This window comes from Onychomys torridus, chromosome 5 (genome assembly GCF_903995425.1).
Source record: "Onychomys torridus chromosome 5, mOncTor1.1, whole genome shotgun sequence".
NCBI classification, from domain to species: Eukaryota; Metazoa; Chordata; class Mammalia; order Rodentia; family Cricetidae; genus Onychomys; species Onychomys torridus.
Window position 1 is genome coordinate 136,382,255 of NC_050447.1, and position 23,576 is coordinate 136,405,830.

Here is a 23,576-nt window from a genome sequence, read left to right on the forward strand (position 1 = left end):
TTGCTTGACAAAATGGTCCTTCAGGTACCTGCTTCACGGAGGAAACTGCCAGACATTCTACAGGACACTGAGAGAAGTGACCGAGAGACTCTAGCCCTGTGGGCTAAAGACAAATGCCCCAACTTTACAAAGGAACATTAGGTGACTGTCCAGGCTGCTAGCTGTCTCTGTCTACCCTGCAAGACTCCCGAAAGTTGCTTGCATCCTTCTCCCAGTTCTCAGATAATATATCCTTCTGAGGTCTTTGATGTGGTTGAAGACTAGATAGTTATAATTTTCTCAGTTATGATACAAGATAAGTTAGATATAAAACTTTAGACTCACAAATATAAGATAGATAGGATATCTTCTTTAATATTGTAACTATAATTCTTGCTTGATAATTGTTTTGTTATCTATAATTTTACTATGTAAAAGTTAACCCTCCTTTTTAAACGAAAAAGAAAAGGGGAAGTGCTGTGGATATCACTTTGTATAAATAAAGTGCTGATTGGCTAGTAGCCAGGCAGGAAGGATAGGGTAGGCGGGACAAGGAAGAGGAGGAGGCTGGGAACAAGAAGGCTGGGAGGAGACTGCCAGCCGCTGCCATGAAAAGCAACATGTAAAGACACTGGTAAGCCACAAGCCGTGTGGCAAAGGATAGACTAACAGAAATGGGTTAATTTAAGATAGAATAAGTAGATAACAAGAAGCCTGCCACGCCTATACAGTTAGTTTGTAAACAATGTAAGTTTCTGTGTGCTTTCTTGGTTGGATCTGAGCAACTATGGGACTGGCGGGTAAGAGAGATTTGTCCTGACTGGGCCAGGCAGGGAAAACTCTAACTACAGGAGTCAGCTCAACAGAAAGGCAATAGGTGTGCAGACAGTAGAACAGGATGGGTGGGGCTGCCTAACCTTGTTGGAACACAGAGGATTCCACCAAGACTTCCAGATTTGAGACACAGAATTGCAGGATTTGGTGCTAGAACTGTTGTGTTTTGGTCTTTCCTTGCTGTCCTGGTTAGTTTTTTGTCACCTTGACACAATTCAGACATATCTGGGAAGAGGGAATCTTAATTGAGAAAATGCCTCCATAAGATTGGCCTGTAGGCAAGTCTGTGGGGAATTTTCTTAATTAATGATTGATGTGGGAAGGTCCATCTCACTGTGGGTGGTATACCACCCCTGGGTAGGTGATCTTAGGCTGTCTATTAGCTTTCCTTTCTTTCTGGGAATGTTTACTCTGTACCATTGTATATTGTAAAATTAATAAAATATGTAAAATTTAAAAAAAAATTTTACAGGGAGCTCACAGTTAAGAGCCTGAATCTCAGAAGAGCCTTTGGGCTTCTGAACAGTGCTGATACCTTAGATTCCCTTTGCCAAGAATTTTTTTTTAAGAAATATTTTTATTGTTATTATTATCTAAAAAATAATATGTAGGTGTGTGTGTCTGCATGTGTGTATGCACTCATGTGTGCAGGAGCCCTTGGATGCCAGAAGAGGATGTCGGATTCCTCAGAACTGGAGTTACAGGTTGTTGTGAGCCAATCTGCTGGTGCTGGGACCTGAACCTAGGTCCTCTGCAAAGGCAGCAAGTGCCCTAACCATTAAGCTATCTCACCAGCCCCTCTGATACCTATTTTGTCACACAACAGGAAAAGTATCAAACACAGCTTTGCTAGTCACATATGCCCTAGGGTGAGAACACACAAGTGTTTGAGACGATGACATTGTATGTGAAACATCTTACCTGAGGAAGAAATTTCTTCACCTCTTTTCATTCCCAATCTTTTATAAATTTCTCTCTCAGGATCAACATAGATTTCATGAGAATATCCAGTTAGTTTGCAGAAAGGCTAAAGAGAGAATAATTGGAATTTCTGTAAGAACAACTGAGAGAAAAGTTTTCTGCCAACCAAGACTACACCAATGGGTTCAACAAATTCAATTTTTGTATCTGAAACATATTTAACACGGTGGTGCCTCAGTTTGCTAGATAGTTACCTCAATATGATGGTATGATGACTGTCCAATCACTATGAGGGTTACATCTGCTTCCTTTGGGAGAAAGAGGGACAAGTACATATTATCAGAAAGTATGTCTTAAGAACTTTCCCTAAAGCAATTATTTTGTTTTGTTCTAATGCCACCTATAGGCTTCTAGAAGAATAGAAAACAACAAAATTGTATGAGTAGAAAGAAATATATGGTACAATATTTGAGTACTTCAGATGATTTGTTTTCTCTATATAAGAATTTCAAGACTTAAACATTAAACATAAAACTATTAGAAGAAAACACAGGGGGAAATTCAGTATAACACTGTTTGGGCAATGATTTGGTTCAGAGAGTAAAGATGCTACCATGCCTGATGACCTGAGTGCCATCTCAGGGATCCACATGGTAGGAGAGAACTGACTCCTATAAGCTGTCTGACCTCCACACATGTACATATAAATCAATAAAGCATAGCAACAAAAGTAAACATACAAAGAAGGTTGTGCTATTCTATACAGCAAAGGAAACAACAGAAAAGATAAAACCCACTAACTGGACTAAGAAAACCCATGCAAATTATACACTTGTCAAAAGCTTTAAATCTATGCTATGAATTCAAACATAGCAAGAATACAACCCAGTTTCAAAAATGGGCAAAAATGGGCTAGGGATCAGGGCTTGTCTAGTATGCACAGGGTTTGGATTTGATCTCCAGTAATGAGGGAGCTAAGACTTAAATAGATAGTTCTCAAAAGATAGAAGATATACAAGCAGCCAGTAGCTATATGAAAAATTCTTGAGTTGGGGAGATGGCTCAGTGCTTGCATGAGGATTTGAGTTCTATCCTCAGGATCCATGCAAAAAAGCCAGTGCAGCTGCATGTGTTGTAATCCCAGCAATGGGGAGGTGGAGATAGGTGGATCCTGGGGCTTCCAATCCAGCAGCCCATTCAAATCAGCAAGCTCCAGGCCAATGAGAGATGCTATATAAAAAACAAGGTGATTCCAAGAAAGGCACAAATCTACACAGAGAAACCCTGTATTGAAACCCCCCCCCAAATAAATAAATAAATAAATAAATAAATAAATAAATAAATAAAAAGGTGAATGGCACCTGAGGAACAACACCTGTAGTTGACCTCTGGCCTCCATGCACATGAACTTGTACACACATGCATACAAATTTGTACACTCTCAGCACAAAAAACATTGATCATCACTAATCATTAGAGAAATGGAAATGAAAACAGCAACGAAATCTCTCTTCACCCCAGGAGAGATGCTACTCATCAAAAAGAGGTGAAAATGAGGACATGGAACAAAGAGAATCCTTGCATGGTGTTGATGAGAATAAACTAGTACAGCCTTTATGAAAACAGTACACAAGCTCTTCAAATAATTAAAGACAGAGCTACCACATGATCCAGAAATGCCACTGTTGTTATGTAGTTGGAGAGCTTCTCTCCAGGTTCCACCAAGCCCCCTCGGTCCCATAACCCACGTATAAAATAATCATACAGACACTTATATTATTTAAACTGTTTGGCCATTAGCTCAGGCCTACCATTATCTAGCTCTTACTCTTATATTTAGCCCATTTTTGTTAGTCTATATTTTGTCACATGGCTTGTGGTTTACCAGTGTCTTTACATGTTGCTTTCCATGGCAATGGCTGGCAGTGTCTCCTCCCAGCCTTCCTGTCCCCAGCCTTCTCCTCTTCCTTGTCCCGCCTACCCTATCCTTCCTGTCTAGCTATTGGCCAATGAGTATTTTATTTATACAGAGTGATATCTATAGCACTTCCCCTTTTCTTTTTTGTTAAAAAAGGAGGGTTAACTTTTACATAGTAAAATTACAGATAACAAAACAATTATCAAGCAAGGATGAAAGCAACTTTTGGGAGTCTTGCAGGGTAGACAGAGACAGCTGGCATCCTGGACAGTCATCTAATGTTTCTTTGTAAAGTTGGGGCATTTGTCTTTAGCCCACAGGGCTAGAGTCTCTTGGTCATTTTTTTTAGTGTCTTGTAGAATGTCTGGCGGTTTCCTCTGTGAAGCAGGAACCTGAAGGACCATTTTGTTAAGTAAAGTTTAGTGATCACCTTTTTATGGTCCTGTACGTCCAGTCGATCAAGCAGTCCAGAGACTGCCAGCCGCCGCCATGACAAGCAACATGTAAAGACACCGGTAAGCCACAAGCCACGTGACAAAGTATAGATTAATAAAAATGGACTAAATATAAGAGTAAAAGCTAGACAATGGTAGACCTAAGCTAATGGCCAAACAGTTTAAATAATATAAATATCTATATGTTTATTTTATAAATGGGCTACAGGACTTCAGGGGTTTGGTGGGACTGGGGAAAAAAACTCTTCAACTACATTGTTATATATCAAAAGGAAAGGAAATGCACATGCAAAGAGACCACACACTTCTATGTTCACTGCAGCACTATCAACAGCACCTAAGACAAGGACTCAACCCAAGTGTCCGCCAGTGGATAAATGCATAAAGATAAGTGTGGTATCCCTATGAAGTAATATTCAGCCATGGAAAAGGAGTAGGTTTTTTGTTTTTTTGTTTTGTTTTGTTTTTTGTCATTTGTGAAAACATGGAGGACATTATGATAAGTGAAATAAGCCAGGAACAGAAAGACAAGTACTAGCCCATTCTACTTATGATACATATGGATTCAAACAGTCTAACTTACGAAAGGAGAGAACAAAAACAGTGGTTATCACAGGCTGGGAGAAAGAGGATGGAGCATACAGAAGAGTGTTCAAAGGTACAATTTCAGTTAGACATAAGGAAGGATTATTTTAGAAATTTACTGTCCAGCACAATGACATAGTGACTAGTAATGTGCTGTCTATTTCAAAATCACCAAAAATATGTCTACTTTAAAATTTCTTTGTATTTTGATAGCTTGGTGTGGTGGATTGAATCCACCTTGAATCCCAGCACTCAGGAAGGAGGTGGAGGTAGTGGTGGTGGTGGTGGTGGTGGTGGTGGTGGTGCACACCTATAATCCCAGCACTCAGGAGGCATAGCCTCTCGGATCTCTGTGAGTTCGAGGCCAGCCTGGTCTACAGAGTGAGATCCAGGACAGGCACCAAAACTACACAGAGAAACCCTATCTCGAAAAACCAAACCAAACCAAACAAACAAAAATCCAACAACCCAAAAAAAACCATCACCGATGAAAACACCACACACACACACACACACACACACACACACACACACACACACACACACACACACACACACACACGCACACACACGCACACAATGGAAATGCAATCAGCCATAAAGAATGAGGTCATGATAACTGCAGGAAATGGGTGGAAATGGACATCATCTTGCCAATTCAAATAAGCCACATAAGACAAATGTGGTATATTTTCTCTCACATGCAGACTCTAGGTATAAATTTATATGCATGTATTTATGTAGGGTATGAAAGTAAAAAGGAGGCTGAGAGGATAGGTCTAGGGGTAGGAGAGAATGAGAGGGTAAAGGAATATAAAGATATGTTTCAAGAAAGCAAAGGAAAAGATCAATGTGGCTCTGGAGGAAGAGAGAAGCAAATAAGAACAAAGTATTCATGTATGAAAATATCACAATAAGACCCATTTGTATGTTAAGCAAATCAACAATGTCAATAATATTAAAAATGTTAGTTGATGTAATACCTTTACATTGAAAAGATGCTTCAGAATATTGTAAACAAAAGGAATAGAAGGACAGGCAGAACAGGTAATTTTGTTCTCATACATCCTAATTGATAAATGTGTGGTGAAAATAAATCTGTTTTACAAATGCCCAGTGTCTTCTACTCAGATCTTCCATCGACATCTGGATATCTTCCACTCACATCTTTTTTTTAAAGGTTTATTTATTTATTATGTATACAGAAGAGGGCACCAGATCTCATTACAGATGGTTGTGAGCCACCATGTGGTTGCTGGGAACTGAACTCAGGATCTCTGGAAGAGCAGCTAGTGCTCTTAACCTCTGAGCCACCTCTCCAGCCCTTCCACTCACATCTTTACATCTACATTTTCACATCTTCCCACATTCACATCTGGATGTCTTCCACTCACATCTTCCATCCATATCTGGGGACTGAAGAAAAACAGGGTAGAGGAACTTGCAACTTATGGGCAAATACAAATCTGTACTTCTAAGATATGTCAACATTTTCCTATAATGAATAACTATTTGGGTTATAGAATTAAAGGGTCAAAAAAAAAATCAGGCAGTTGAAGCCTGTGTTTTGTTTTGATTTTGCATTTTTTCGTTTTTTCTTTCTTTTTTGTTGTTGTTTTGGTTTGGTTTTTTGGTTTTGTTTTGTTTTTCGAGACAGGGTTTCTCTGTGTAGCTTTGGAGCTTGTCCTGGAACACACTCTGTAGCCCAGGCTGGCCTCAAACTCAGAGATCCACCTGCCTCTGCCTCCCGAGTGCTGGGACTAAAGGCGTGTGCCACCACCGCCCGGTTTTTTGGTTTTTTTTTTTGTTGTTGTTGTTGTTGTTTTTTAAAGATTTATATATTTATTATGTATACAGAAGAGGGTGTCAGATCTCATTACAGATGGTTGTGAGCCACCATGTGGGTGCTGGAATTGAACTCAGGACCTCTGGAAGAGCAGTGGCCGCTCTTAACCTCTGAGCCATCTCTCTAGGCCTGAATTTGCATTCTTATGCAACATTTAGGTTTGACACAGGCAGCTTACAGGTAACAAAAATTATGATAGTACATTCTCAGGAGAGCGCAAAGCAAAGGAGCGCATAAGGTCTCTGCCCCACTAGAGCATGGAGGAGGAGGGGACACCCACTCACAGCTCACCCCATCCAACTGGCCACTGCCGCTCACTCAGAAACTTACTTGGAGGAAGCTCTTGGGGATTTTGGCCAGATCCTCGACGTATTCTTTACAGACGTAACACAAAAAATGCTGAAAGGCAACAACAATGCATAAGAGCACTTTAGGAAGGCAGCGGCCGGGTTTCACAAGGTTCGGGCGCTGGATTCCGGGCGAAGTGCTGCACTCACACTGACCCAGGCGCTTGGCAGCCTCCGGGAGGCCCTTCCCGTCCCGCCCTACCGGTGCTCACCCTCACGAACACCACCACGGCCCGCCGCTCCCGGAACAGCGCGCCGAACGTCACCCGTCTCCCGGACGCGTCCAACACCGGCAGCTCCGCTACGGCATCTGCGAGTGGCTGCCCGCGTGCTGTGTCCGAGCTCGGGCTCAGGACCCGACCTGCGCAGCCGCTGACCTGCCGCGTCACCGGCGCGGCCATAGCGGAGGCGGGCGACCGCCCAGGTCCACCGGGGGCCGCGGGAGGCGGGGCCAAGAGGGCGGAGGTCGAGCTGAGGTTGGAAGAGGCGGCCACACCGGCGCAGGCGGGGCCACAAGGGTGGAGAGGGGCTGGCTTTCAGGAGGCGGAGCCACGCAGGGCAGGACTGATCCTTAGGAGGCGTGGCCACGGGGTTGGGGCGGAACTACAGGAGGCGGGGTGGGGGTGTGGCCAAAGGAGAGGAGTGTGCTTGTGGGAGGTGAGGCTGTGTTAGTCCCTCTTTTACTGCCTACTAAACTTCCTAGTTTAAAAGGGTCTGGAAAGAGATCAGTGATTAAGAGCTCTGGCTTTTTGTTGTTGTTGTTTTGTTTTGAGACAGGGTTTCTCTGTCTAGCTTTGCGCCTTTCCTGGAACTCACTCTGTAGACCAGGCTGGCCTCGAACTCACAGAGATCCACCTGCCTCTGCCTCCCGTGCTGGGATTAATGGTGTGTGCTACCATTTTTTTTTTTTTTTTGTAGAGAACCAGGATTCGGTTTCCAGCATCCACATAGCAGCTCACAATTGTAACTCCAGTTCCAGGGTATCTGATACCCTATTCTGGTCTCCATAAGCACCCAGAGTGCCTACTGCTCTTGCAGAGATCCTGAGTTAGATTTTTAGTACCCACATCAGATGTTCACAATTGCTTGTAACTTCTGACACCCACTTTGGGGATGTAGGCATCTGCACTCACAGAGAGGGAGGGAGACACACAGAGAGGGAAGGAGGGAATTAAAAATAGAACAATTCATTAAAAAATTTAAATTAATAGACAGGCAGTGGTGGTGCACATCTTTATCAGAATTCATGTTATATTTCACATATCAGGGTGATTCACTAAATAAAACAATAAAAGCCAACATACTATGAAGAATTAGTTTTTGTTTGTTTGCTCTTTTTTTTTTTTTCCAAGACAGGGTTTCTCTGTGTAGCCTTGGCTGTTCTGGAACTCGTTCTGTAGACCAGGCTGGCTTCTAACCCACAGAGATCTACCTGCCTCTGCCTCCCAAGTGCTGGGATTAAAGGTGTGGGCCACCACCTCCCGTCGAATAACCAGTTTTTACCTACAACTGCCAGATACAATATTCTGCAAAGGGGCTGGAGAGGTGTCTGAGCTGATACAGATGCACATGAGATGAGAAAAAGAACTCCCAATTGTCCTCCGACCTCTAACAGGTGCTATGGAAGGTGTGTGTGTTAAGTAATGTTTTACGATGAATTTTGTTGGAGTTACTTGAAATATCCAATAGATGGCACTGCTTACATTTATACTTGGAAGACTAATAAATACACATTTGTTCATTTGCATTTTGCTTTGGGAAACTCTTAACTAAAAATGGTCTTTTGGGGACCTAGTTCCTTATTTGTTAATCATTCTCATTTTGGAAAATGTAGTGTCAAAAAAATTCACATAGACCTGGCAGCAAAATGACTTAGAATGTTGGTAGACTGTCATTCCTGGACCCCTGGGCCTTGGCCACCCCACCATAGTCTAGCAATAAACTTTTCTTAGCAGACAGTGGACTCATTCAGTTACAGGAAGACCTTGCTAAGAACATTGAACATATATGCTGAGCCATAGTTGGTCCTTTACAGCTTTTATGGGAAGTGCTGGCAGCTGTTAAGGGTTAAGCCTCCCCAGGAAATCTTCCTGAGAAAGGAGGTGGGAAATGAGAACTCCAAAATTCTAACACTCAGGGAGAGTATGTGAGAGTTGGCTCCATGTAGAGCACAGATGTGCTCCCATGAATATTCTGGGACTTTGGAGACAAGGCCAAATCTCTGGGGGTGGGTTTGGCTTCTGCTAGTGTAACTGAGAATATATTGGCATCCTCTTGTCTGGGGGAAAGAAGACCTTCCCAGCAGTAAGATAGAAAAATCATGCCAATTTTTCCCCTCCATACTTTTTAGGGTTGGACACTATAGGTAGAGCTGTCCAACAAGGGTTTCCTGGGTAGTGGGGCGATCACACAGTTTTCTTCGGTAAGTGTGGTTCTAGGAGGGGGAGTAGAGACCTCTCCTCTACTGAAATGAGGAGAGCTGAGTGAGCTGAAAATGAGAAAGCTGATCTATAGGTCAGAAAATCTCAACACATATTTCTTTCTTCCTTTCTCAAATACTTTGGTTGGTCCCAGTTTATAGGCACATCTGGGTTTCTGCCGTCCTTACTTCCAGAACAAGACAGAAAGCAGAGTAAGCGAACCTTTTTGGGATCAACACAAAGATGGTAATGTTCACATTTAATTTTTTATTTAGTATTAAAGGACAAATCATGAATTTGTTGAGCTGTACTGGGGCTGGAGAAACAGTTCAGTGGTTAAGAGCACTTGCTGCTCTTCTAGAGGACCTCGGATCAGTTTCTAGTACCCACATGGCGGCTTATAGTCACCTGTAACTCCAGTTCCAGGGAATTTTATGACTTCTTCTAGCCCTTGAGAGCACCTGTACTCACACACATATACACATACACAGAGTCACACACAGGCAATAAATAAATATTGTTGTTTGAGGCAGGATTTCTCTGTGTAGTCCTGGCTGTCCTGGAACTTACTCTGTAGACTAGGCTGGCCCCCAAACTCACAGAGATCCTCCTGCCTCTGCTTCCTGAGTGCTGGATCAACATGCCAGGCTTTTAAAACTTTTTATGTTTAATTTTGTTACAGTTTCTCAAAAATACTGTGTAAAGACAATTCTGGTGACTCACCTGTGAGAAGGAACAGCACTGAGCCCTGCTCCTAGCTGTGTTCTAGATGGTGGATAAACTTATCTCATTCTGCATTATTTTTAAGGTTTCAAAGTAGAAGTGATATTTTCTGTGTTGTAATTCTGTGACAATACGTTTACCATAGAGGAAACTTGGCATATCTCTAAATATACTATGGTAGATAAGCAAGAGTGTTCAGAATGTAGAAACCATCATCGAATAAAGAAAGAGGTGTAATGAGGACTGCAGATTTCCTATGTGTAGCTGATTACTGCATCCTCAGATATCAAGGGGAAAAGCCCTCCAGGGAAGTGGCTTATCTTATGCACCCTGACAATTGCCATCTTTCTCTACTTCCTTCTATAGGTTCATCCACAGTATTCACCATCACAGTACCTATTTGCTCTAAGTGTGACATCACCAAGTCTGCCACCTCTCTGGGCAAGGGGACCATTTACTGCTTCTGTTTGGGAAATGACTTCTCTTTGGGGTGGGACTCCTACCCTGTGGCTTCTTCCTTCTGCCACACACAGCCCCCTTTGACCAGGAGAAGCTGATTCAGGCCTGGGAATCAAATTGAGAGGTGCGTTCTCCTCAGTGTACTTCTTTTGGATGGAAAAGTTCTTTGGCATAGAGCACTGTCTGGTATATTGCAGGCTCTGGGGACATTCCAGAAGGCCCAGAACAAAAATGCTCCCCTTCAGTGAGAGTCTTGTCCACAAGTACTTCACAAGTGTTTAGTGTTGTGAGGGCTGGCTGCTTTGCTTCCTGAGGAGTATGAGTTTAGAAAGTTCATGGGGAGTGAAGTGTATCTGTAATTGAGTCCCTTGCCCTTTAGGACTTCATCCAACACTTCGTTTGTTTGTTTGTTTGTTTGTTTGTTTGTTTGTTTTCGAGACAGGGTTTCTCTGCATAGTTTTGGTGCTTGTCCTGGATCTCTCTTTGTAGACCAGGCTAACCTTGAACTCACAGAGATTCACCTGGCTCTGCCTATCGAGTGCTGGGGTTAAAGGCGTGCGCTGCCACCACCTGGCAAATGTTATGTGTCGTGTCCCCCCCCCCCCCCCCCAGCTGAGGACCCAACCCAGGACTTTGTGCTTGCTAGGCAAGCGCTCTACCACTGAGCTAAGCTCTACTACTGAACTAAATCCCCAACCCCTCCCCGCTTTTTAAAAAAATTATTTATTTATTATGTATACAGTGTTCTAACTGTATGTAGGACACCAGATCTCATTATAGACGGTTGTGAGCCATCATGTGGTTGCTGGGAATTGAACTCAGGAACTTTAGAAGAGCAGCCAGTGCTCTTAACCTCTGAGCCATCTCTCCAGGCCCCAACACTGATTCTTTAGTGATGAAACAGCTATAAAAAAAGATCCTGAGCCGGGCTGTGGTGGCGCGCGCCTTTAATCCCAGAACTCAGGAGGCAGAACCAGGCGGATCTCTGTGCGTTCGAGGCCAGCCTGGGCTACAGAGTGAGTTCCAGGAAAGGCACAAAGCTACACAGTGAAACCTGTCTCGAAAACCAAGAAAAAAAAAAAAAAGATCCTGAGCCTGGGCCTTTAAGTGACCCACTCGTGATTGTGGAAGGTTTACGCATCAAGGCTGTTCTCCACAGGATGGCACTGTGTGCTCTGGTCCTGCGGTTTCTGCCTCCCACCCTCAGGGAGCATCTTCCCACCAGGATTAGTACTCTGGTGACTAAACTGGCCTGGCCAGCCCCACCCACAGGTATGGCTCTCCTTGCATCCCCCATAACCTTGGAGGCCACAGCAGCACTCTGTTCTCACCTCAGGAAGACAAAAGGTCTGGCTGCAGAAGCCTAGGGCAACCTGCACCTCTACGTAGCGAAGAGAATGCGATTCCCAAAAGCCTGTACAACAACCCTAGCTATCAGAGACTACATCTCCCAGTATGCTCCACGTCTACTGAGCCGTCTCATCCTCATGTGTGTTTTTGGAAGGTTTAGGGTATAATATTGTACTATGGAAAGCCTATCTTGATACCTTAAGCCCAGGTCTGCCGAGCCTCAGAGGCTGTGGGTTAGATTTTATAACTCAGGAGCAAATGCAATGTGTGTTCTGGAGAGCATCTTGGTTGCAGAGGAAGGACCAAGCTGCAAAATGGATCCAGGATTAACAAGGAAAGCTTGTATATGGACTGGATATTACACTTATATTAAGGAAAGTTACCCTGACTTTTGTTACTTGTAATTGTACTGGAAATATGTAGGTAATTGGGGGTCACTTCTTTTTTTTTTTTAAAGCTGAGGATTGAACCCAGGACCTTGTAAAGCACTTATGTGGTTGTGTGTGTGTGTGTGTGTGTGTGTGTGTGTGTGTGTGTGTGAGCTCTGTAATGGGGTTTTCTCCTTCCACTATGTGGGTCCTGGGATTCACCTCAGGATGTCAGAGTTGGCAGCAAATACCATTACCTGGTGCTAGAGAAATGGCTCAGCAGTTAAGAGCACTGGCTGCTCCTCCAAGGGACCCAGGTTCAATTCCCAGCACCCACATGGTAGCTCACAATTGTCTGTAACTCCAGTTTCAGGGGATCTGACAACCTTACACCAATGCACATTAAATAAATTTTAAAAAATACTTTTGCCCTCTGAGCCATCTTACTGGCCTTGGCCAAAATATTTTAATATGAAGTTTATACAGGGAAAACAACTGTCATGTTGTTGCATAGCTGTTCCCTTCAGATTGAAATATTTTCTCTTGCCAGGAGAAAGGCATTCAGACTCAAGAGATCTACAAAACTTCAGAGCAAAAATTGTTTGAGGAAGGAAGGTTATTCCATATCTGTTTGCATGTTGCACCAGGAATGTCAGCTTTTGTGAGCTGTCATCCATGTTGGTGTATGAGGTTCTTCAGTGATGTAGACCCTGGTGAGTCACTCTTGCTCCTGCAAGTAACCCCAATAATTCTATTGATTCATCAAACTAGAACTGAATCCTTTTTTGGCCTGTGGTTGATGCTCTGTCTGGGGTGAATAGACATTTGTTCAGGTCTCCCCAGGAAGTCATGTAACACAGTTCCCTAGTATCCTTAAATTCAGAGTGGCCAAGAGAAGACATACATGAACAGCTATTGTGAACAAAACTGTACATCAAAACAAAATTTTGAAGACTGAGTTCACTATTATCATACAAGAATAACACCTGTGATCCTGTCTCTGGAAAAATAATAAAAGCTTTTTTTGTTGTTGTTGTTTTGTTTTGTTTTTCCGAGAGGGTATCTCTGTGTAGCCCTGGCTGTCCTGGAATTCAGATGTCTGTCTGCTTCTGCCTCTGCCTTTGCCTTCAGATTGCTGGGATTAAAGTTGGGAGCCACCACCACCCGTCAATGAAAGCTATTTAACACTACAAAAATACCTGAAAACATTCTTAACCTCAAATAAGAAGACTTACTGCAAATTGTGCCTTTTTGGAGGTACAGCTGCTCCAAACTCTTATACTCTCATCCTTCTAAAGTTGGGAACTGCATTGGAAACCGCTGAGCAGATCTGATGACAACCTCACCACTCACAACACACATAGGCAGACACATACTTTGGTTGGTTTTATGTCAGGTATTTTAAATGGCAGTGAGGGAATTAGTTTCAATTAGCAAGAAAAGGAGCAATTATTCTGACCAGTTAGTGCAATTTGTGTGAATCAAGACACAGTCTTAATGTGGGTCCTAAGAAAACATTAAACATATTAGAAAAGGCTATAATTGCTTTAATTAATTTTTGGTTTTTGTTTTGAGACAGAGTCTCACTATGTAGCCCTGTTGTCCTTGAGTTCATTATGTAGACCAGGCTGGCCTCAAATTCACAGAGATCCACCTGCCTCTGACTCCTGAATGCTAGGATTAAAGGCATGTGCCACCATGCCTGGCTAATTTCTTTTTTAAAGCATACTTTGTGTGTGTGCTTGTTTGTGCAGGCTCCTACATGCCATAGCATGTGTGAGATGGTCATAGGACAAGTCTCAGGGTTTAGTTCTCACCTTCCATCTTGTTGAAGCAGCAGTCTCGTTTTTGCCGCAGCACTGTTCAGTCCAGGCTAGCTGGCTTGAGAGTATCCAGGAAGCCCTCCTGTCTTCATTTCTTACCTCACTGTAGGAATCATGGGATTTTAGATGCTACCATATCAGGCTTTTTGCATGGGTTCCAGGGATGGGAACTTGAGTTGTCGGACTTTCGTGACTAGCGCTTTTACCTGCTGAGCCATCTCAACTGCCCAACAATATAATTCAACAAAATTCCAACCAGCCACCTAAAATTTCTTTGTGCATTTTTTTTGGGGGGGAGGGTATTGTTTCTTGAGCTAAAGGAACTATTCCAACTGTTTTTTTTTTTTTTTTTGCTGGAGCTGAGGACTGAACCCAGGGCTTCCACTTGCTAGGCAAGCGCTCTACCACTGAGCTAAATCCCCAACCCCCCAACTTTTATTTAAATGAAAATCTGTAGTAATGATCAGCTAATAACTAAAAGCATATCTATACTTGACTTGTTTGTGTTGGTGAGTATTTCAAAACTGACGGCAGCAAAAGCTCAAGTCCAGGAAGAGGAGACAGGCAGAACATAGCAGGCACCAGAGGGAGCTCAGTGTCCACAGAACAACAGGTAGGCTGTGGCTCCATTGTAGTAATATCACAACAAATCATTTTCATAGGGATTCAAACTATAAGCAAAGTGAAGACAATTTACAGTCTAAAATTGCTATCATTCCTAATTTTACTTTACTTTTTTTTTTTTTTTTAATGACAGGTTCACACTATATAGCCAGGATGGCTTTAAACTTATAGAGATCTTTCTGCCCCTCCTTCCCAAGTACTGGGTTTAAAGGTGTGCACTACTATGACCAGTGCTAAGTTCTTAAGTAAACACAGGTTGTAAAATGCCTTTTTTTTAAAAGACAGTTTCTCAGTGTAGCCCTGGCTATCCTGGAACTTGATCTGTAGATTAGGCTGGCCTTGAACTCAGAGATAGACCTGTCTCTGCCTTCTGCCACCTGCCTTTACCTCCTGAGTGCTGGGATTAAAGTATGCACCACCATAGCCTGGCTTGTAAAATGCCTGTTTAAAAGTATGACTATATAGCTCCTCTCCAAGTCAATGCTCCTATGCTATGCCACTAGCCTAGCTGGGCTGGGAATTTTTTCTAGAATTTCTGGGCATTTGGACAACTTCTGTGAAATGTGTTTTCCTTTTATGCCCAATTGAGTTTGTATTATCATAAATGTTATTTCTATGTAAATGTCACTCCTTTGTCAGATATACCCACTAGAGATATACTCTTCTGATCTCTGAAAAAAAAAATCTCATCAGCCTTGACAGCAAGCTCCTTCCCCTGCGGAGCTATCTCGCCAGCCCAAAATAAATGGATAAATATTTTTTGAAAAAAAAACCTGGAGGCTAGAGATGAAGCTCAGTTGGTGAGTGCTTGATAGCAGCAACACAAAGCCATGGGTTTGACCCCAATGCCTCATCAACCAAGTGTGGTGGCACACACATGTAATCCTAGCACCTGAGCAGTGGAGTCTAGAGGGTTAGACCTTCAATATCATTTTTATCTACATAGTGAGTTCAAGGGTGGTCTGGACTACATGGGACTCTGCTGCAAACAAAATAGGACAACAGTAATAATTTTAAAAAGTAGTTTTATTCTAGAAAATTCTAAATAACATTTTATTTAATTTCATGCTTTTTTAATGTGTTCTGTTTTTAAAAATTCAGTATACCACAAAGTAAAACTAGTTTCTTTAAAAACAAATTTTGGCCGGGCAGTGGTGGCACACGCCTTTAGTCCCAGCACTGGGGAGACAAAGGCAGGCGGATCTCTGTGAGTTCAAGGCCATCCTGGTTTATAGAGCAAGATCCAGGAAAGTCGCAAAGCTACACAGAGAAACCCTGTCTCAAAAAACAAAAAACAAAACAAAAATAAACAAAAAACAAAAAAAAGAAAGAAAAAAGAAAAGAAAAAGAAAAAATAAATTTTGTACTTAATTTTGCTAACATATATAATTTACCTTGAATAATTTTTAGTTAGATTTACACAGTTTTAATGTATGTTTTGCCTGAATGTGTATATGTGTACCACTTGCATGCCTGGTGCCCATGGAGGTCAGGAGAGGGTGTTGGATCCCTGGAACTGAAGTTAGAGATGGTCGTAAGCTGCCATGTGGGTACTGGGAACTGAAACCAGGTCCTCTCAAAGAGCAGCAAATATGCTTAACTTCTGAGCCATTTCTTTAGCCATGAATAAATTTTATATATTAAAGATCAAGGTGGACAAACATATATGAATATCTGGTTATCTTAGCACCAGTTTTGAAAATAATTATCCTTTGCCCATCCAGTTACCCTGGGATAAATGATGACTTTCGGTGTATCACAGAGGTGTGAAGAAGGAAGGACCATACTCTTTCACATAAAGCAAGATAAGTGATGGGTAGATTACAGCTTTTCTTGAATACCTGGGATATGTGAGTCATAGGGCAAAAGCTGACCAGAATGTAGAGTAAGAGAGTGCCAAACACCACAGAACATGATTGCTAGGTAACTGAAATGATCATCTAAGTTAAAATGCTGGATATAGAATACAGTGTCATAAATGAAGGACTGCTTCCCAGGAGATACTTGTACACCCAACACTGCTAAGGGAAAAATAGGGTCTCACTATGTTGCATGCATTAGTTACCCCCAAATAATATAAAAGTATACAGAAAACACTGGCTTCTTTGAGAAGAAGCAGCATAATTTGCCCATCTGAAGTGCATAGATCAGAAGACATCAGGACAAGAGGAAGTGGTAGGGCGCTATGAATTTCATATTTCCTATGAAAAGTTTGTCATTAATATGTATGTGGAAAGTTGCAACTAATGTCAGAATTACTTATTAAGCAAGGGTTACATAATTCGTTTATATCTATGAGTTCTAACATAAATAAAATGAACATCTGTAAGTGGCATGCTTATATCCTTAAGACAACTCAAAGTATTCACATTCAGCATCATTCAATTTAAATTTGTTGTTATGCACTTTATTATAGTGAATACCTGTGAATCAATATTGCATTTCATTCTTTTCATATTACGGCTGAAAGAGCTTTTTAGATACAAAATTTCTAGAAAGATGCTATAATTTGTAAATTTCCTCAAATTGATATATCTCCCCTTATATCTTTGAGCTTAAGTTTGACAACTTGTCAAAACTTTTATGTATTTGGAAAATCAATTATGAAAACAAGAAAATCATGCTACTACATTTAAAATATGAATAATAATGTATGCTTTTCTATAAAATATGACAAAAATTACATGGATAAAACTATAACTCTAATATAGGCTTATGATAATAAATCAAATAATAAATCAAACAGTAAATTGATTCAACAATCAAAATCTTCACAGGAGTGTTGGCTCATGTACATAATCTGAAAACTTGGAAGCCTGAAGGCAGGATGACTAGTTCAAGGCCAAGGTAAGTTAGATAGTGCGTTTAGGTTAGTTTGAGTTCAATGAGATCTTTTATCAAAAAATGAAAGTCCTTACAAGCTCTAAATTTATATTCAAATTTCAAGGAATCTACGTATATCAAAATTTACTATTAGGAAAAGAAAGGAAAGGAGAAAAAACCCCTTTTTTTTTTCTCTTTTGGTTTTTCAAGAAAGGGTTTTTCTGTGGAGTCTTGTCTGTTCTGAGACTTGTTCTGTCGAACAGGCTGGTCTCTAACCCAAAGATCCACCTGCCACTCTCACTGCTGAAATTAAAGGAAGGCCTGCAACACCATGTCCAACTTCTCTTTCTTTTTGTATGACTGCCTACTGGAAGTTGTGAATATAGAAATAAAAATAGATAAAGTATTAGAAAAAGGCTTGGGAAATACGTCAAAAACAATTTACCACATTTATTAGTGTTTAGGGTCTATGAAGCATTTCAAGACATCATTAGAAAGTATATTGTATTATAGTATATGTATAGATTAATATACATGTATAGATTATATGTACAGATTAAAGAATACAGCTGTTCTGCTTCAGTAACTATATAAAACACATTCTACATAATTGGAGGCACATGAGTAACATGAACTCTTAGAAAAGTGTAACCAGAGAGAACCTACTTTCCCTAACAGAGGGTAAAGAGCCAAGATCAAACCTTAGAATTCACAAGAAACCTGTATCTTCCCTGAAGACTGACTCAGTCTTCACTTTTCCTTTTCCACTTATGCATGAACCCTTCTAAACCTCACACATTCAATACATCACTAGGTAGGGAATGAACAAAGATCTCACTTGAGGTGGGTTCGTTTTCCATGGCTCTTGATAGTGTACAGAACTGTGAAAGCCCAGCTGGAGAGACAGAAAGTGGAGGGAGTTACAAGTCAGCTTACCTCACTGCTCCTAGTTTCAGTCTCCTCAATGTTATAGAACTAGATGTAAGGCAACCCTAAAGACAAAGAACGCTTTAGGCCTTGAAAAGGCAGTAAGGAGGATCATGGGCAGATTGCATTATCTCTATGCAACTTGGAAATGATTATGGGGACACACTTACTTTAATGAGAAAAACCAAACTTTTCTAGATTGAATTAACAAAGATGCACATGTCTTCCTAGATAATGAAATAAGGACTATTTCGGTTAATGTATACCAAATGCTCAAACACTGTCTGTTCATTAAAATTAACTTAGTGGGGGCTGGAGAGATGGCTTGGAAGTTAAAAGCACTTGTTGTTCTTCCAGAAAATCTGGTTTCAGTTCCCAGCATCCACATGAGTTGGCTCCAACTCCAGGAGATCTGATACCTCTGGCCTCCAAGGACACTTGAACTCATGTGCTCATACCCACATGCATGCACACACCTAGACATAATTTTTTAAAATGATAAAAATAAATCTTTAAAAAATTAACTGACTAGCCGGGTGGTAGTGGCGCATGCCTTTAATCCCAGCACTTGGGAGACAGAGTGGATCTCTGTGAGGCCAACCTGGTCTACAGGGTGAGATCCAGGACAGGCACCAAAACTACACAGAGAAACCCTGTGGTGGTATTGTGTTCCCCGAAATATTGTGTGCCCTAATAAACTTACCCGGGGTCAGAGACAGAACAGCAACAATATTAAACATAGAAGATAGGCAATGGCAGCACACGCCTTTAATCCTAGCATTCCAGAGGCAGAAATCCCATCTGTTCAAGGATACAGCCAAGCATGGTGACTCATGCCTTTAATCCCAGAGAGTGATGGTAGAAAACAGAAAGGTATATAAGGCATGAGGACCAGGAACTAGAAGCATTTGGCTGGTTAAGCTTTCAGGCTTTTGAACAGCAGTTCAGCTGAGAGCCATTGGGATGAGGACACAGAAGCTTCCAGTCTAAGGAAACAGGATCACCTGAGGAACTGTCAAGGTGAGGAAGCTGTGGCTTGTTCTGCTTCTCTGATCTTCCAGCATTAACCCCAATAACTGGCTCAGGTTTGATTTTATTAATAAGAACGTTTAAGATTCCTGCTACAAAACCCTGTCTTGAAAAACCAAAAAAAGAAAAAAAAAAAAAAAACAAAAAAAAAACAAAAAAACCCCAACACCAACAAAAAACTAACCAGGTATAAGGCTGAATCACTTTGAATGTACTTGATCTTGTCTGATCCAAAATTAACTTAGAAAGATACTTCATGTGAGTCATTCATCCTTGACAGAGATAATCCGTAGAAAACCTACAGAAAGAGATGAGGGGTTTTTTTTGTTACCTGAACTGGAAGGAATAAGGGTCCAGAATATCATGCTGTTGGGGGAGGGGGTGACCAGGGATGAGAAAATAAGTCAGAAAGCTAGAATCAGGAGGTCTCCATGACCTTATGACTCTCGTCAGCAAATGTATTAAGTACAGTATCTTATATACTCTTTGCAAGGGGGGCGGGAAATGGGACAGAATTAGCAGGAAGCTAGTCAAGCAATGTAGTGCAAAAAGCAACACAAGGTATCTCAAGTTAGTCACATACCAAGTGCCTTGGAACTGATAACCATAACCCTTTACTATGGAAGAGTTGGGTACCCAGGATCTGGATTGCAGCATGTTCCTGGTTTTAGACATGGAAGTATACTCCTTCTCTATTCATCAGGGCTTCAGGGAAAGCCTTGGAATCAGCCTGCCTCCTAATGGTTTTTTAAAAATTACATTTATTAAAGCCAGGCAGTGGTGGTGCACGCCTTTAATCCTAGCAGTTGTGCTGTGGATATCGCTCTGTGTAAATAAAGTTCTGATTGGCCAGTGGCCAGGCAGGAAGTATAGGCGGGACAAGAGAAAGAGAATTCTGGGAAGTAGAAGGTTGGAGAGAGACACCGCCTACCGCCGCCATGAAAAGCAACATGTAAAGACACTGGTAAGCCACAAGCCATGTGGCCAAGTATAGACTAACAGAAATGGGTTAATTTAAGATAGAAAAGGTAGATAACAAGCAGCCTGCCACGACCATACAGTTTGTAAACAATGTAAGTTTCTGTGTGCTTTCTTGGTTGGGTCTGAGAGACTGTGGGACTGGTGGGTGAGAGAGATTTGTCCTGACTGGGCCAGGCAGGAAAACTCTAACTACACAGTTGGGAGACAGAGGCAGGCAGATCTCCAAGTTTGAGATCAGCCTAGTCTACAGAGCAAGTTCCAGCCAAAGCTACAGTGAAACCCTGACTTGAAAAACCAAAACTAAAACAAAACAAATTTACATTTATTCATTCATTACATATTATGTGTGTGTATATATACAGTGTAACCTGTGAAAGTCAGGCCTCTCCTACCACATGTCCCAGGAATTGAAGTCAGTTTGTCAGGACTGGCAGCAAGCACCTCTACCCATTGAGTTACTTTGCTGGCAGAGATGAAAATTTTTTTTCTGACTACACTTACACACACACACACACACACACACACACACACACACTCACTCTCACTCTGAGATGAAATGTTTTAAGGCAAAGATTTTTAACTTTCTGTTTTAACAGGATGAATTGTAAAACCTTTAGATAAGATGCCTTCAGTGATTCACCTGGAAGACAGTGAACTCCACTGTCTTCCTCCTATTGGTAACTGAGTAAACCCTTGCAAAGTCAGCAAACTTTTTACATCTAAAAAGAAGAAGTGTTTTTGTTTTTGTTTTAAGTTTCCCAGAGTCAAACAGGCAACTTTGGAAAGTTTGACCTGTAATGTTTTTCTGGGATTCTCTGATATCAGGGTAAAATCATGAGTGTCAAATGTGATATTGTGTGAGAGGAGTGGGGCTCCTATAAAGTGTAGAAGGGACTGGGGCTATCTAGGCTCAGTAGGGGGAAAAACTCTACTCTGACTCTTTACCCATTTCTGTAGACCACCAGCAGCTCTGCAGTGGCCTGGCCTTTCCCAGGTAGCCTACGCTGGACCTCCTTAGCTCACCCTGCTGTTCTCAAAGATGACCTACATCTATAGACTGCAGTGGCTCTGGGGTAGCACTGCCATCATGCCTGGGTCTTACAGAGCTGGATGATCAAAAATGGCTTCTGCTCCAGGAAGTGCTTCTCTCCAGGCTCTTATTTTCCTGCTCTGAGAGGAGTCTGAAAGGAATTCTGAGAGTTTTCTCTTCCAGGTGAAATGCCTATACACAGAAGCCTTCTGCTTCCTACTCCCCAAGAGCTGTTGTTTCAAAGACACAGATCTGTAAAACAAATTCATTTTAGGGACAAGTATCTATCTGACTGTTGGTATTCATTATAACATTAGCCCTACAAGAGGGAGATAACACTGAAGAAGGGGCCAGAAGCCTGAGCCAGTGGACTTGAATGAAGAGCATCAGAAGCCCCAGAACATACCTGACACAGGGCCAGATCCTACCTACAGTCCCTGTCTGCTGGGGGACAGCCACTGAAATGCTGGCTTAGGTAGGTGTTACATTAGATAACAGGAAATAGATTACATCTGTCCTTGAAGTCCCATCACCTTTTATTTTTTTTAAACCTAAACCAGCTCTCTTACCTCCAAAACCTGAACTGCAGTTTTTATATTGTTCTTTGACATCTTCATAGGTATACAAGACAAATGAGGAAAAATCTAACTTCTCTGTCGGATGGTTGATTTCAGATAGATTCTTAGGTAACCCAGGGAGACCAGAAGCTGGCTGATCCTCCTGTTGGGTTGTATGCCAGTGTCCCAGCTGGAAGGTGGTGGGAAATCAAACCCAGGGCCTTTAGTGTGATAGGTGAAGACCCTACCCACTAAGCTATAGCCACAGTGCCTCAGTTATTTTTAATGTCAATGGTTCCGCTGTCCTTTTCAGAGTGATGTCAAGTTTGCATCCAGTTTTAAACACAACCTGGCCTCTTCTAAACACGGTAGCAGCCTCTCTTACTCAGGGCTCAGCAACCTGCACTTGGCTGTTGGCTTTACAGGTGCTGACTTCTCCATTTCCAAACACATGAGGCATCAATCGACATCCTCATGTTCAGATGAGAAACCAGAAATCTTACTCAGGTCACTCGGGCTTGCGGTGGCAGCTGGGACTGAAGTGACTCTTTCTGGCTCCAGAGATCTGAGAGACCTAGCTCCTGCCCCTGCCCCTGTCTGCACATTAGTTGTTGAGGTTACAAATTTGTCTGGACCTGGCTCAGGGTCCCCACATCTAGCACCAACTGGAGAGCCTCTTCACTAGCCTTTACCGCCTAAAGCCTCCAGTATTTAAGGATGTTGGCGGTGCTGGGAGGAGACCCAGGAACTTCTTATGCTCTATCCAGCAGCGGTCTGCGCACTCACCCCAGGTAAAGGCTGTCTGTTTCAGCGCGCTTCACGGAAGAGGTTGCCAAGCTGCTTTTGCCCAGTCCAGAAGCCAGGGGAGTAGGCCTAGGACTCCGCCAGGCAGGGGTGTGAGATTGGGGGGAGGGGGTGAGGTGGGGGAGGGGAGGGGTGGAGGGGCGGCACACACCACGAGGACAAAACAACAAAAAACCCTCCAAAGTTTCAAAACTACATTTCCTCTAAACTTCCGTGCCTTTTCAGTACTTTCTGCCTTTAGGTTTGCTTCAGGATAAAGTTCCTGAAAGGCTGTGTAGGAGACAGAGGTGGTTGAAAATTGCACTCAGTTACCAAAGCAAAGGAGTCTTTTGATGAGGTCCTGAATGAAAAAACGGCACTTTCTGGCCCAGAACTTCGGAAACTACTGGAAAATTACTATTGTACTGGGAAGTATGTGAAAAGTGAAGTTACATAAGGAACGTTTTTGTTGTCTCGTTTTTTTAAACATCTATTTTTTTACTTGAGAGCATGTTTGGTGCAGGGGAGAGCAATTACTTGTATACCCTTGGCCAAAGACAGGTTCTTGTCTATTAGTGAAAGGCAATTCTCTTCCACTGACTGCAGTTTCTTGAGGGAGGCACCTGAGGACACCACCCAGGTAGCCTGGAAATCAATGGGGTGACATGTCACAGCCAGATCAACCTCAAACTCTATCTCAACTCTGTAACCTGGGCTCTTCTCTCCCTGTCTCATAGCAGATAGAGAGGACCCTATCAAACCAAAGACCTGAGCCTGTTGGGCATGAAGTCAGA

General features: G+C 42.2%; 1 protein-coding gene across 4 annotated transcripts in view; it reads right to left on the reverse strand.

Moving 5' to 3' along the window:
- Prxl2c (peroxiredoxin like 2C) overlaps positions 1–7,406 on the reverse strand; it is a 40,799-nt gene extending 33,393 nt beyond the window's left edge. For 3 of the 4 annotated variants that reach the window (XM_036187183.1, XM_036187182.1, XM_036187180.1), the window contains exons 1-4: positions 7,098–7,406; positions 6,869–6,937; positions 1,989–2,042; positions 1,735–1,840 (exon numbers count right to left, since the gene is read on the reverse strand). In XM_036187183.1, the coding sequence (XP_036043076.1) occupies positions 1,735–1,840; positions 1,989–2,042; positions 6,869–6,937; positions 7,098–7,286 (418 nt within the window). In that variant the 5' untranslated portion in view covers positions 7,287–7,406. The remainder of the gene's footprint in view (positions 1–1,734; positions 1,841–1,988; positions 2,043–6,868; positions 6,938–7,097) is intronic. The other variant, XM_036187181.1, reaches the window with a different exon arrangement.
- Positions 7,407–23,576: the final 16,170 nt, after the last annotated feature.